Source organism: Pogonomyrmex barbatus, unplaced genomic scaffold, assembly GCF_055798465.1.
Source record: "Pogonomyrmex barbatus isolate J1 unplaced genomic scaffold, ASM5579846v1 scaffold2, whole genome shotgun sequence".
In the NCBI taxonomy this organism is placed as follows: Eukaryota; Metazoa; Arthropoda; class Insecta; order Hymenoptera; family Formicidae; genus Pogonomyrmex; species Pogonomyrmex barbatus.
The window spans coordinates 25,532,479-25,545,447 of record NW_028297116.1 but is presented as its reverse complement, the minus strand read 5'-3'; the positions used below and the strand labels follow the sequence as shown (position 1 = coordinate 25,545,447).

Here is a 12,969-nt window from a genome sequence, read left to right as displayed (position 1 = left end):
CGCCTCTATGTTCATAAAAATGTGAACATTGAACTACATAACCAATGTCCATGATACTAGGTAATATCCACGATTTTGTGAGACAAGGACGGATAGAGATTGATTATTCTTTATCTAACTAACTGTCACTCTTGCATATAGCACTGAACAAAAAATCACGAATTCGTGGACATAGCACGAATGAGAACCACACAATCATGGACATTACCTACAGGATCATGGACATTGGCTACATAATTCAATATTCACTTTTTATGAACATAGAGGCGCTTCAAAATAAAGTTATAGCTAAATCGCGAGCACGTCCGCTCTCAGGCTTCTCTCTGCTTGTATCATTTCCTGCAACACGGGAAAAACAGGAGCACTCGAAAGTGGGGATTGACGTAATCAATTAGAAAACGCTATGGCACTAGCATGATCTCCACTACAGAAGTTCCGATCGTTTCGGCAACTTTTATAAATATTTTATGTAAGTAATAGTTATTTAAATAGTCAACCAATAATAAACGCAATAATTAATTAATTTAATAAATAAGAGATACAATAAACTGACCTAATTTATCATATTTATTATATATTAACATTACTTAATATTACTTATCAATTTGTATTCAAATTTTCAAGTCTTTGTGGCAATATAATCTCAATATAAATCAACATTTTTTATTCTTTAATCGTTAAGACGAAAGGAATTATTAACTTTTTTAAACAGAGTTTAAAGAAAAAAAAGCTATATTAATATAAATTTTATTTCAGATTATTTCGCTGAGCCAGCAATACTGAATTATTGGATATGGAACATGTGTTTACAAATACGAGCAAAAGGTAATCAAATTTATAAATTTGTATATTCTAATCGATGAATCTTGTATTATAATTTTTTATATTTTATTTTTCCAGAACGTTTTTTCCAGAACATACACTATGGACACCCACCCAATGAGTGACATCCGTTTGACCACGTCCCGATTGACCACTAGCCACTTACAGAGGCTTGCACCTAGAATTTTTCCATTATTCAAGCGCTATGAATGGCTAGTGGTCAATCAGGACGTGGTCAAACAGGTGTCACCCCAGCACCACTTACATATATAAAATTACATAGAACATTCAATGATATGAGAGGCTCAACTACATACAAGTAAACGCTGAAGGCTCAACTACATAAACAAGTAAAAAGCTAACATATAATCAGGAGACACGGTAGTGTCTCAGGTGTCAAGTCAACCGAGAACACTACCGTGTGACTTTACGCGAGTCGTCGAGGTTCGAGCATCTGAAATTATTGAATCTCAATAATGGCTATACTGATCAAGTTCTAAGTAGGCTTGATCGATAGCTTGAGTCCGACTTGTATAATAAAAGTATTTTTATTTTTCTGCTACGTGCCTTACAAGTAGAGATATTGCTACACAAAGTCCGATTTGGAAATTTTTACTTTAAGAAACGTTATTATCGTCGCCTTTGTACAGCTGCAACGTCTGTCACGAGATGTCATTATTATCGACCTAGCGGATTATCAGACTGATAAGTCAGGGTTATTGTAGAATCTAGCGAATCAATGTTCGCTGGATCCTGCAGTGACCTTAATTTATTGGCCTGATTTATCCGCTGGATCGATAAAATTGATTGATGTAAACACGGTAGTGTTTTTGGTTAGACCTCTCGGGTATCAATATAATAATAAATACGCGTATATTAAAATTAAAAAGGAAACATTAGCAGTATTAATAAATTGCATACTACTATTATTCTTTTTCTGCAGCCGAGTGGTAGCCAACGATGTTGACGTTCGCGACGAGTTTGACAATTTGTAATAATTTCGGAGTGTAACTCATGTTTGTGTCTATACTTTGCAGGTAAGTTCTATTTTTCATTTTATCAGAGAACAAAGATATTATTCAATCTTATCTATATACTCTTATTATGTCACTCTAGAAAAATCAGTTCCAAATCGAATAAAAATGAAAATTTGTCAATTAAAAAAAATAACATATCTAGAGAACTATACATATATTATAATTTTGAATCATATTTCTAATCAACTATTTATTATTAGACAATTACATATATATATATATATATATATATAATTGCAAAATTTACAAAGAATTTAAAGATTGATATTTGATAATTTCCAACTTATATTGATCTTAAACTATTTAATAACAATATATATGTATGTATATATACACATTGTTTGATCGGATTGCATGGATGATTATTTAAGTTTATTATTTCTTCCAATATATATAGAATATATGAAATAATAAGATTACATGTTTATTTATTAGGTATATATATATATATATATATATATATATATATATATATACACACACACACACACACACTATAAAATTACCTTTTTTTTAAAAAAAGGTAAAAAAAGGGTGTCAAGTATAGTGGATATTCCAACTCAAATGATTGTGTAAAATTTATATAAAAGATTTGATATCAATAATTGGCGCCAAGTTATAGTCTTACAAACATAAAACTACAAGTCCATTTTAATCAAATTATATATTTCAATCGTATAAAAGATTTGATAAATCACTGTTTTAAAAAAATAAAACTCAAGTAGTTTTTTTAATTTAAAAATAATAAAAACCAAATTATATATATATCTTTCTATTCATTAAAAACTTCTTTTTCTAACCCAAATGGTAGTAATTATTTAGCTTTAAAATATTTTTATATCACAAAATTGCTTTACTCAATTTATGTTTTTATTACAAAGAATTATAAAGTAACAGTATAAAATAAATGATAAAATTTTATTTAAATAAAAAAAATTTTTATGTAAAAACACTTGGCGCTACTTAGATCAAACGAAAATGCAAAACTAATGATGAGATTATTTGAATGTTACAAATAAAGGCAAAATTTATTATTTAATATGATTAAATTATAATTACACACACACACACACACACACGCATCTTATTCATATTCTTTTTAGAGATATGAGCAGCGCCAAGTGTTTTTACATAAAACTTTTTTTTATTTAAATAAAATTTTATCATTTATTTTATACTGTTACTTTATAATTCTTTGTAATAAAAACGTAAATTGAGTAAAGCAATTTTGTGATATAAAAATATTTTAAAGCTAAATAATTACTACCACTTGGGTTAGAAAAAGAAGTTTTTAATGGATAGAAAAATATACATATAATTTGGTTTTTATTATTTTTAAATTAAAAAAACTACTTGAGTTTTATTTTTTTTAAACAGTGATTTATCAAATCTTTTATACGATTGAAATATATAATTTGACTAAAATGGACTTGTAGTTTTATGTTTGTAAGACTATAACTTGGCGCCAATTATTGATATCAAATCTTTTATATAAATTTTACACAATCATTTGAGCAATATCCACTATACTTGACACCCTTTTTTTTACCTTTTTTTTAAAAAAAAGGTAATTTTATAGTGTACAACATACAGTATCTAAGATAATTTCTGTGATATTATTGTGATGCATATATTGTGATAAGTATACAAAGCATGGTATCTCTATTTATAGGTACATGTAAATATTGGTGCAAATATATTGTATTTGTGCAGTTTATTTTGTAATAAATATATCTATTTTGTATATAATGTTTATTTTTGTTTTCATTAATTTTACATATTTACTTAATCATCTAATTATCATTTAATATCTATATTTCAAATTTCGATATTGAAAAGATTACATGTATATATGAGACGAAACCCTACAATTTACCTTAGTTTGCACTCCACCACCAAATGATAGTTTCATCTTTTGTTGCCTAGAGATTATGGATGCATTCGTTTATGCAGTCACTATCGCAGATGTCGTTCGTTTAATCCATCTGCGAAAGTGACTGCAGCGCAGTTCGTCGTTCGTTTACGCAGGGATGTATCTCATCTGTGCAGCTATCTCGGAAGTCCTGCTTTGGATGCTCTGTTTGCAGTACGTAAACGAACATCAAAATGAATTTTATTAGAATAAGAAGCGAAAAAAATCAAAAATAAATAATTAATCCAAGTAAAATAAAAATAATAAGATATAATTAAAATAAAAATAAGATAAAATAAAAAAATAAGAATAAAATAAGAAAAAATAGAAATAATAATAAGAAGAACTAAGAAAAAATAAGAATGATAAAATATAATTCACAAAAAATTAATATCTAACTTTTAAGTAAAATTCATAGATTAAATATTTTTTATAATATCTATTATTTATATCAATTAAATTTAACATCAAATAAAATATCTTTTATACAATAAAAAAGTTTTTATTACATTTTATTACATTTTAATTATTCAAATATAAATTTATGTATAAAATTGTCTCTTTACTTATCATTCAAATAATCGGATCAATTTCTATTGAAAGGTACGATCGAAAGCGTCTCAGATGCGTACATTTTCAATCAGACACACCATTCACATCAACCGATGCCTAGGAATTTTCTAGTGAGTCATCTTATCAAAACTTTTTTTATTTAATCGACCAATCGGCAATGTATCCGATTGGACCTCATCCGTACGATCTGTGCAGTTATTCACGCAATTCGGTAAATTTTGATCACGTGACAAGCAGATGAGAAAGCAATGGATGCACAAAACACTGCGTAAACGAATGCACCCTAATAAGAGACTGGCCCACAAATGTCTATACTAAACTAAATTGTTAACATGTTATTATCGAGATAGCGTGGCTTGCGTCCGATAGGGTTTTCGGCTTTGAGTATATAGACATGGAGGGGGAATATTGGCATCGAAAATATATCCAAAATATGTGCGAGAGAGAAAGCTATACGAGTGATGTCCTTTCTGCGCATGCGTCGAAATTGACAGATACTGTAGGCAAGCAATATACATATAGTATGATGTGAAGAACAATAGGTGACAAAAACTGTCATAAATGGGTGCTTTCCATTTAGTGACACAAGTCGACACAAATATCATTTTGTTAATTATTGAAAGCCAAGAAAGATAGAACGATACTTGTGTCGACTTGTGTCACTAAATGGAAAGCACTCAATGATATTATATAGGGATGTAATAGTGAAATATTAAATAAATATTAATATATATCATTATAACACAAGAAAATAATTTTTATTGATGTTTAAAATGAATCAATTTTGTAAACTTACGCCTAATATAATCTTTGTGTATTGAATCGGTAGCGCACTTAATCTCATGGAATAAATGCAAATTAACGTAAATTACAATTATGCTTTTAATAAGTTGCGTTTTATGGTTGTCATCTTGCTGCAAAATGTGTTTTGTCATTGCGCTGTCATTAAACACTGAATAACAAACATCAGTAAACACTTTTATAGTCACAATTATCTTAATTATTTTTTCTAGTACAAATTATATTATAATTTGATCGAATAATTGCTTCAGAACATTGTGTTATTTTTATGACATTATCAAAAAAAAAAATTAAATTACCTTTGTTTTTGACAGTAATCAAAATTGAGTCAGTCGATTTTGCAGTGAAAAAAGTTGTACAAATGTGATACACATCCTAATAACTTTCTTACAATAAATCCACTGATATATTTAAATACATCATCGACATATGGACTGAGTACTGTTGTTAATGTTGACTGAGTTAATGTTGATAAATAATTATGGTCAAATATATCAGCAGATAATTGTTTCTTATCAATTTCAGTGAATAAGCTATTGCTTACGATTTTGATGCATGCGCAAAGACGACAATGTCACTCGTATATCTTTCTCTCTCACACATATTTTGAACACATTTTCAGCTTATAGAAAATATAGGCAATTCCTCCTCCATCTATACTCAAAGGTTTCCGGTGTATGCGAGAAAATGGCTGCTGCCGCCACATATTTAAATAATAATTATTGTGTGTGATATTCAACAAACTTTTGTAATAATTATTATTTCACTTAAATTGTGTAAATTACAAAAATAATATTTATTTTAATTGTTGAGTAATCAGAAAGCCCATTTAACTATGATAAATAATATTTAAAAAATATACATTAAACTTGACATATATTAAAATTATATATCACGCTAACATTATATATATATATATATATATATATATATAATATAAGAAAAACATAAAAAACTATGAACAATTGTTATCATGAAGAGTGCAGAACATGAAAAAGTTTGCAGAACATAAAAAAATGTAATTCAACATAATAAAAAAGAAAATAAGAAATAAGCAAAATTAAAAAAAAAAATAAAAATTATTACAAAAATTTTAAAAGTTAATTGTTATAAAATAAAATGAGTTTGGTCAATCGATGACGTTAACAAATTAGAGTAATTTTCTTATTTAATTTATTCGATGAAAACATTCTTATTGTTAAATATTATCTACATATCGTAGTTATTAGATGAACACGATGGAATATCTATTCCAATTTCTAATTCGTCGAAACATTTAGTATCTAATGAAAATACACTTGTATTTAATACAAATTTTCTTGTTACTCTAATAACAACTTTATTGTATATACCTCTTTTTAGAATCTGCGTATGACTGTCTTTTGTTAAAAAAAATTCCAATATTTTGAAACCATTTTTTCAAATAGTCTTCTCTTTTAAGTAGAAATCTAAAATATTACATTTTTATTTTCACCATAATCTATAAAATTGCATTAACCACTATTTATGTTTCATGAAACATTTATATATTTATTATAAATGTAAAACTTACTTAAATAAACTAACCATCTTTTTATTATTATGACACTTTTTGATGCAACAAGATGCTGGCATTTTTATAGAAATTTAATGGCCATACACACACTGACGCTGTAAGATTCAAACAAGTATCATGTCACATATACAAGACTAGAGACACTGGGTACTTTCCAGCTACGGAACACAGTGATACACTGTATGACATAGTATATCACTGTGTTACACAATATCGACTTGTAGCTGAAACACTATTTAGCTTTTTTATTTCATCGTCCGAGTACAAGACAATCATTTAACGAATTTTTTCAGCCATACTAACTCCTATAAGATCATCGATGTTAATGATTTATATTGTCGGTGGTATAATAAGTTTACAATTTTACTTTATTTAAAATTATTTAATTTTATTAATCAGTTAAATAATTTTTATATAGAAAATGATATTCGCTCCAGTGATACCAAAAATGTTGGTACCATGAAGTGCACAAAATAATGTATACAGCATTTTAGCTGTGTACGATTGTATCGACTTGTGGCATAGTTGGAAACTATAATCAGAGACTGGCCACGACTCTGATCCGCCAATCAGAGACTCTGATCCGCTATATTTTAGCTAAATCCTAGAGAAAGAAAGAAATATACACTATCTCACTCTAACCAATAACGATATTTTTTACTTTGCATGTACATTGATTTAAGTGTATTGTATGTGTATTGCATGTGTATTAAACACGTGGAAAGCGTGATAATATATTATTAAATAATAGAGATACTAAAATTGCAAAATATAGTCATAAATTAATTAATTGTGATAAATCAATATAAAAAATAGGTGGATGTTCATTTTTTTTATTTAAATTTAAATTTTAAATTTTATTTTATATTGTAATAAAGCTTGTTTATAATAATAATAAATATGTATAATAATCCTTTAAAAAAAGGCATGACATCGATACTTGCATCTTTCGAAATTTCCTCGAAGTTGACGCTTTTCCGCGATAAATTCTCTCGTTGCGCTAACTTTGTGAATAGCTATTGTATTGATAGCTCATTGTATTGATTTCACAGACGATCGTTTTGACAATTGTGTATCAAAAAGTTAAAAATATTATAGTGTAACAGTAGTATAATAGTATTATATTAATTTTTGCTCTTGTGTTGAAAAAGATAAATAGCGAAAAAAAATTAATAAATTTAAAATCGTTAAAATTAAAGGATATAAATAAAAGATAATAAATTGATAATATAATTATGTAAAATAAAGTTTCATAAATATATACATTTTATTATCTTTAAAATGCTTATGTTTTTAAATTATTACAATTTAAGATTAATGTAGTTAATGTATTTGAAAATAAGTGGGAATAGCCAAAAGATGGCAGATCAAAAGTTGCTTTTTCGTGACCAGTCTCTGGCTGCGTTCCGATATTTACTGCCAGTATTAAAAATCTATAATATACGTGACTAAGCTATATATTTTCTGTACTGGCAGTACTGAAGTGAATATCGGAACGCAGTCTCTTATTAGGCTGACTTTTCATGCTGACATATGTGAAAATGGCTGGCATATGTAATATTTAAAAAAATATAATTTTATTATATGTATAAATATAATATATATATATAAAATAATTAATAATAATAAAAAAATAAATAAAAAATAATAAAAAAATTAATAATAATATTAACATTAATAATAACAATAATAAAAAAATAATTAATAATAATAAATAATTTTATAATTTTATAATTTTATATAATATCATAATAATTTTATTATATTATATTATTTCATATTATATATTTTCTTCAGCATCAATCAAGGTTTCAGTCTCCATGAAAGCAGCCATCTTTGTGCTCTAATTGCTTTACTTCGCTGGTTGCAATAGCCGCAACAGGAAGTACGTTAAATCAATGACGTCATAGAATTCAAGGCAGTATTTTCGGAGTGCACTGCTCTCTATCAGAACACTATTCGTACTGACAGTACTCGGAGTGAATAAAAGAACGCATATTAGTGTCTCTATTGTTGTCCATCTTATATACAGAGCTTTCATTTCTCTTAGCGTATCTATGGTGTAACAATCGTGACCAACAATTTGGATCAGTACATCAACTCGTGACTTGTAGTCTGTATTGGCGTCGACTGGTTGCCTCGGCCATATTGCAAGAGTAGTAGTAGTAGTAGCAGTGGGTCAGTACATGTCATTATTCAAGCAAAATTGGATTTGGTTAGTAATATCTATACAAAAAATAACAAAAATAATAGTAATATGCCAACAAAATAATAGTAATATATATTCTCTAATGAATTGATAACGAACTTATTAGAAATATTATAATCTTATTATATCTTATGTTATTTTCTTTTAAATAATTGAGAATAAATAGTGCATTACACAATAACAAAATATACAATAATGTCTTTTTTATCTTATGATCAAAATTTTTGTATTTTATGCATTTGATAATTTTTTCTTTCATATTTATTATCCTTGCGTGCATTTTGACAAACATGTTTGTATTTATAATTTACATTTAATATTTTAACCTCTAAAACAGGCAATTCACTTTTGCTGTATTCGAGCAGCATATTATTAGCGCTATCACATGTATCTTTATTTTAGATGTAAATTAAGAAAATGATTCGATAGAGCTAGTAACATGCTTCTCGATGCAGCTTTAGTGCTATAAAGTATTTAAGTGACCAATTGGGAAAAAAATTTATACTTTGAAATATTTAAGCACTGTGAATTGCAGTCGTAATATATGATTACAAATAATGACAAATTTTTTCCTTTTTTTTTATTATGCATGTATAATTATAGATTGCCAAACGGTTAAAATGACAGAAGCAGCAATGGACAATTCTGGCAAACTTGTGAAAATGGAAATAGATTATAGTAGTACTTGTGATACAAAAATTCCTGAATGCAAAAAACTTGCTTCTGAAGGAAAACTACATGATGCTTTGGATCAATTACTGGCTTTAGAAAAACTTACCAGAACTGTTAAGTATATTATAAATAAAAAAAATGTTCACATATATTAATATAAAAAATTTGTTTTAAAACTTCTTTATATAGGGTGCTGATATGGCATCAACATCCAGACTTCTTGTAGCCATAGTTGAAATCTGTTTGGAAGCAAAAAATTGGTCAGCTCTTAATGAACATATAATTTTATTATCAAAAAGACGTTCTCAACTTAAACAGGCTGTTACAAAAATGGTTCAAGAATGTTGTACTTACATAGACAAAATGCCTAACAAAGAAACTATGGTAAAACTAATAGAAACTCTTCGTTCGGTTACAGAAGGAAAGGTAAATTTATTTTCATTGAAAAAAATTGATTAATACAATCTAAAAATTATTTGCAAATTATTTTAAAAAATCACTACTTTTTATGATTAAGTCTTTAAAACTTAAAGGTTGAAACGATTATATTTTGTATTGTCAAGAGTCATATAATTGATTTGTTTTAATATATTTTTAAGTAGCTATATATTTTAAATAATAAGAGCTAACCACATAACTAGATAAATTTTTTCGAGATTTTATTGATTTTAATATACTAATTATAAAATGTGTGTGTGTGTGTGTGTGTGTGTGTGTGTGTGTGTGTGTGGCGCGCGCGCGCGTGCGTACATACATACAGGCACACACATATAAGATATAATTTATATTAAAATTCTTTATAATTTTTTACAAAGATATATGTAGAAGTAGAAAGAGCAAGGCTTACTCATCGTTTAGCCAAAATAAAAGAAGCTGAAGGAGATATTGCAGGTGCTGCAGCTGTAATGCTTGAATTACAGGTACTTATAATTTATAACAATAATAAAAGTTATAAAATTTTATATTAAATTATATTATATAAATTTATAAAGATTATAATATTAAATAAAATATTAAATAGGTGGAAACATATGGAAGTATGTCACGTCGGGAAAAAGCTTCTCTTATTTTAGAACAAATGAGACTTTGTTTAGCAAAACAAGATTTCATGAGAACTCAAATCATAGCAAAAAAAATTAATGTTAAGTTCTTCAGTGATGAAAATGATGAAGAAACTCAGGAATTGAAACTAAAATATTACGAGTATGTATATTATGTTTTCTATCTAAATTTGTTATATAATAGTTTTGCTAATCATATTACATATCTAGTTTAATGATGGAATTGGCACGCCATGAGGGTTGGCATTTAGAATTGTGTCGACATAATCGAGCAGTACTAGAAACTCCAGCAATTCGAGATGATTCGGAAAAGAGACATATTGCACTTTCTCGAGCAGTTCTTTATCTTGTACTTGCACCACATGAACCTGAACAGGCTGATTTAACTCATAGATTACTCGCTGATAAGCTTCTTGATGAGATACCTACATACAAGTAATAATTATGATTGCTTCGAAATATTTAAAATATCTGTCTCTGAAAATAATGGATTAAAAATTTGCTATAGGGAATTATTGCGCTTATTTGTTAATCCTGAGTTAATAAAATGGTCGGGATTATGTGAAATTTATGAAAGGGATCTCAGATTAACTGAAGTTTTTTCTTCTTCAACTGAGGAAGGATGTAAACGATGGACAGATCTACGAAATCGTGTTGTAGAACATGTAAGTTTATAATTTATATTCATTAAGAATTTGAAATATAAGTATTAATAAATATATATTAAGTTATATCATGGGATTGAAAATTCTTGTTAAGTTATATTGAAAATTATATATTAAAAATTGACGATTGTGAATTGGAATTGAAATTATTGAAATTATATATCTGTTGGATTAAATTATAATTTTCATACAAAGTTTACTATTGAATAATTGGCTTAGCAATTTTAAATAATGTAATTTGATGTTTTATAAATAAATAAATATGATGGTGAACACCATATTTATTATATTGACACGTTTATAAAAAAATATTTAAACATTTATATTTATATTTTTATATATATATATATATATATATATATATATATATATCCCAAAATTACTTGAGGACATTTTATGAACAGATTCTTTAGAAAATTCTAAAATGAAAATCCTAATACAAAAATGTCGAGGCTGTAATACTTTTCAAATTATAAACGAAAAAGTTGACCAGTTATGGCAACTAGATTTCGCGCGCTCAAATATGTTATATCATATGGTAGTAAAGATGACTGCTCATGACATACTTTATTTGACAGTTTTGATAATTCGATGTATATATGTATTGCTTGATATTAGGCTTGATATTATTTCTTATGTATAATTTCAATTAAATAATCACAGATAAGCAAGACAAATCCATTCATAAAAGGATTCTCTGGTAATTTTAGGACATCCTGTATATGCGTGCGTGCGCGCGTGCGTATGAAACATTTATTTTTTTCTTTTTTTTCCAGAATATAAGGATTATGGCCAAATATTATACTAAGATTACATTAACTCGCATGGCTGAATTATTAGATCTTCCGACTGAAGAAACAGAAGCGTGTCTTTGCAATTTAGTGGAGACTGGAGTAATCAGTGCGCGTACAGATCGTCCAGCTGGTGTAGTTCGTTTTACTGGTACACAAGAACCGGCTGCTCTCTTAGATACGTGGGCAGCATCGTTGTCAAAATTGATGGGTCTTGTGAATCATACTACACATTTAATTCATCAGGAAGAAATGTTAGCCGTTGCACAATCTTAAAATTTGTATATGTCACGTGCTGATGTATCTCTTGCATTACATATATTTTTATTTTCATTTAATGATAGTACATTATTATTAACAGATTCATACTAATGAAATGACTAATTAGAATTATGATTTTGAATTGTAAATCATTATATTCCTTTTACTTGCCACACATGTAATTCATGTACACAGCATGCTGCTATAAACAATATTTAAAATATAATTTTTATTCAACATGGAGAATGTTTACATATGGATAAAGCTGTATGAATTGCAAAAAATCTTTATTCTAAATATTTATTTTAATATACAATGTGCGTATAAATACAAAATGTGCGTGTATTCTTATCTTACATGCACATATCGGCACAAACATGCGTACATGCTCTCGTGTGCGTTACAAATTGCTCTATTAAATTTAAGTGTATGTTTTTCATTGCATATAAAATATAAGAAAATTTCCAAATATAGTTATTAGCCATTCATATTTCTTCAGTCAAACACAAATATAATTGTACATTTAATATTAGTAATTAATAATAATAATATTTTAACATTAATAAAAACACGAATTATATCTCATTTTTATTACATATATCTAAGATTC

At 27.2% G+C, this 12,969-nt stretch overlaps 1 protein-coding gene and 1 long non-coding RNA gene across 3 annotated transcripts; both read left to right on the top strand.

Moving 5' to 3' along the window:
- The first annotated feature begins 9 nt into the window (after window positions 1-9).
- Window positions 10-1,859, top strand: LOC105426116 (uncharacterized). Its single transcript, XR_016139026.1, has 3 exons — window positions 10-469; window positions 757-825; window positions 901-1,859. It is a non-coding gene; the product is annotated as an uncharacterized LOC105426116 (long non-coding RNA).
- A 6,759-nt stretch (window positions 1,860-8,618) lies between these two features.
- Rpn5 (regulatory particle non-ATPase 5) lies at window positions 8,619-12,928 on the top strand. 2 transcript variants are annotated; one of them, XM_011637200.3, is made up of 8 exons: window positions 8,619-8,878; window positions 9,513-9,694; window positions 9,771-10,007; window positions 10,397-10,501; window positions 10,603-10,784; window positions 10,853-11,077; window positions 11,151-11,307; window positions 12,084-12,928. In XM_011637200.3, the coding sequence occupies exons 2-8, from the start codon at window positions 9,530-9,532 to the stop codon at window positions 12,372-12,374; spliced, it is 1,362 nt and encodes a 453-aa protein (XP_011635502.2). In that variant the 5' UTR covers window positions 8,619-8,878; window positions 9,513-9,529; the 3' UTR covers window positions 12,375-12,928. The 2 variants fall into 2 exon arrangements, with proteins under 2 accessions (XP_011635502.2, XP_011635500.2); XM_011637198.2 differs by having other exon boundaries at window positions 8,619-8,915.
- Window positions 12,929-12,969: the final 41 nt, after the last annotated feature.

Coding starts and splice junctions, on each gene's coding strand:
- Rpn5 (XM_011637200.3), top strand. CDS start 9,530: ATGACAGAAGCAGCAATGGACAATTCTGGCAAACTTGTGAAAATGGAA. Junction 10,502..10,602: donor CTGTAATGCTTGAATTACAG/GTACTTATAATT, acceptor AATATTAAATAG/GTGGAAACATATGGAAGTAT. Junction 11,078..11,150: donor GATGAGATACCTACATACAA/GTAATAATTATG, acceptor AATTTGCTATAG/GGAATTATTGCGCTTATTTG.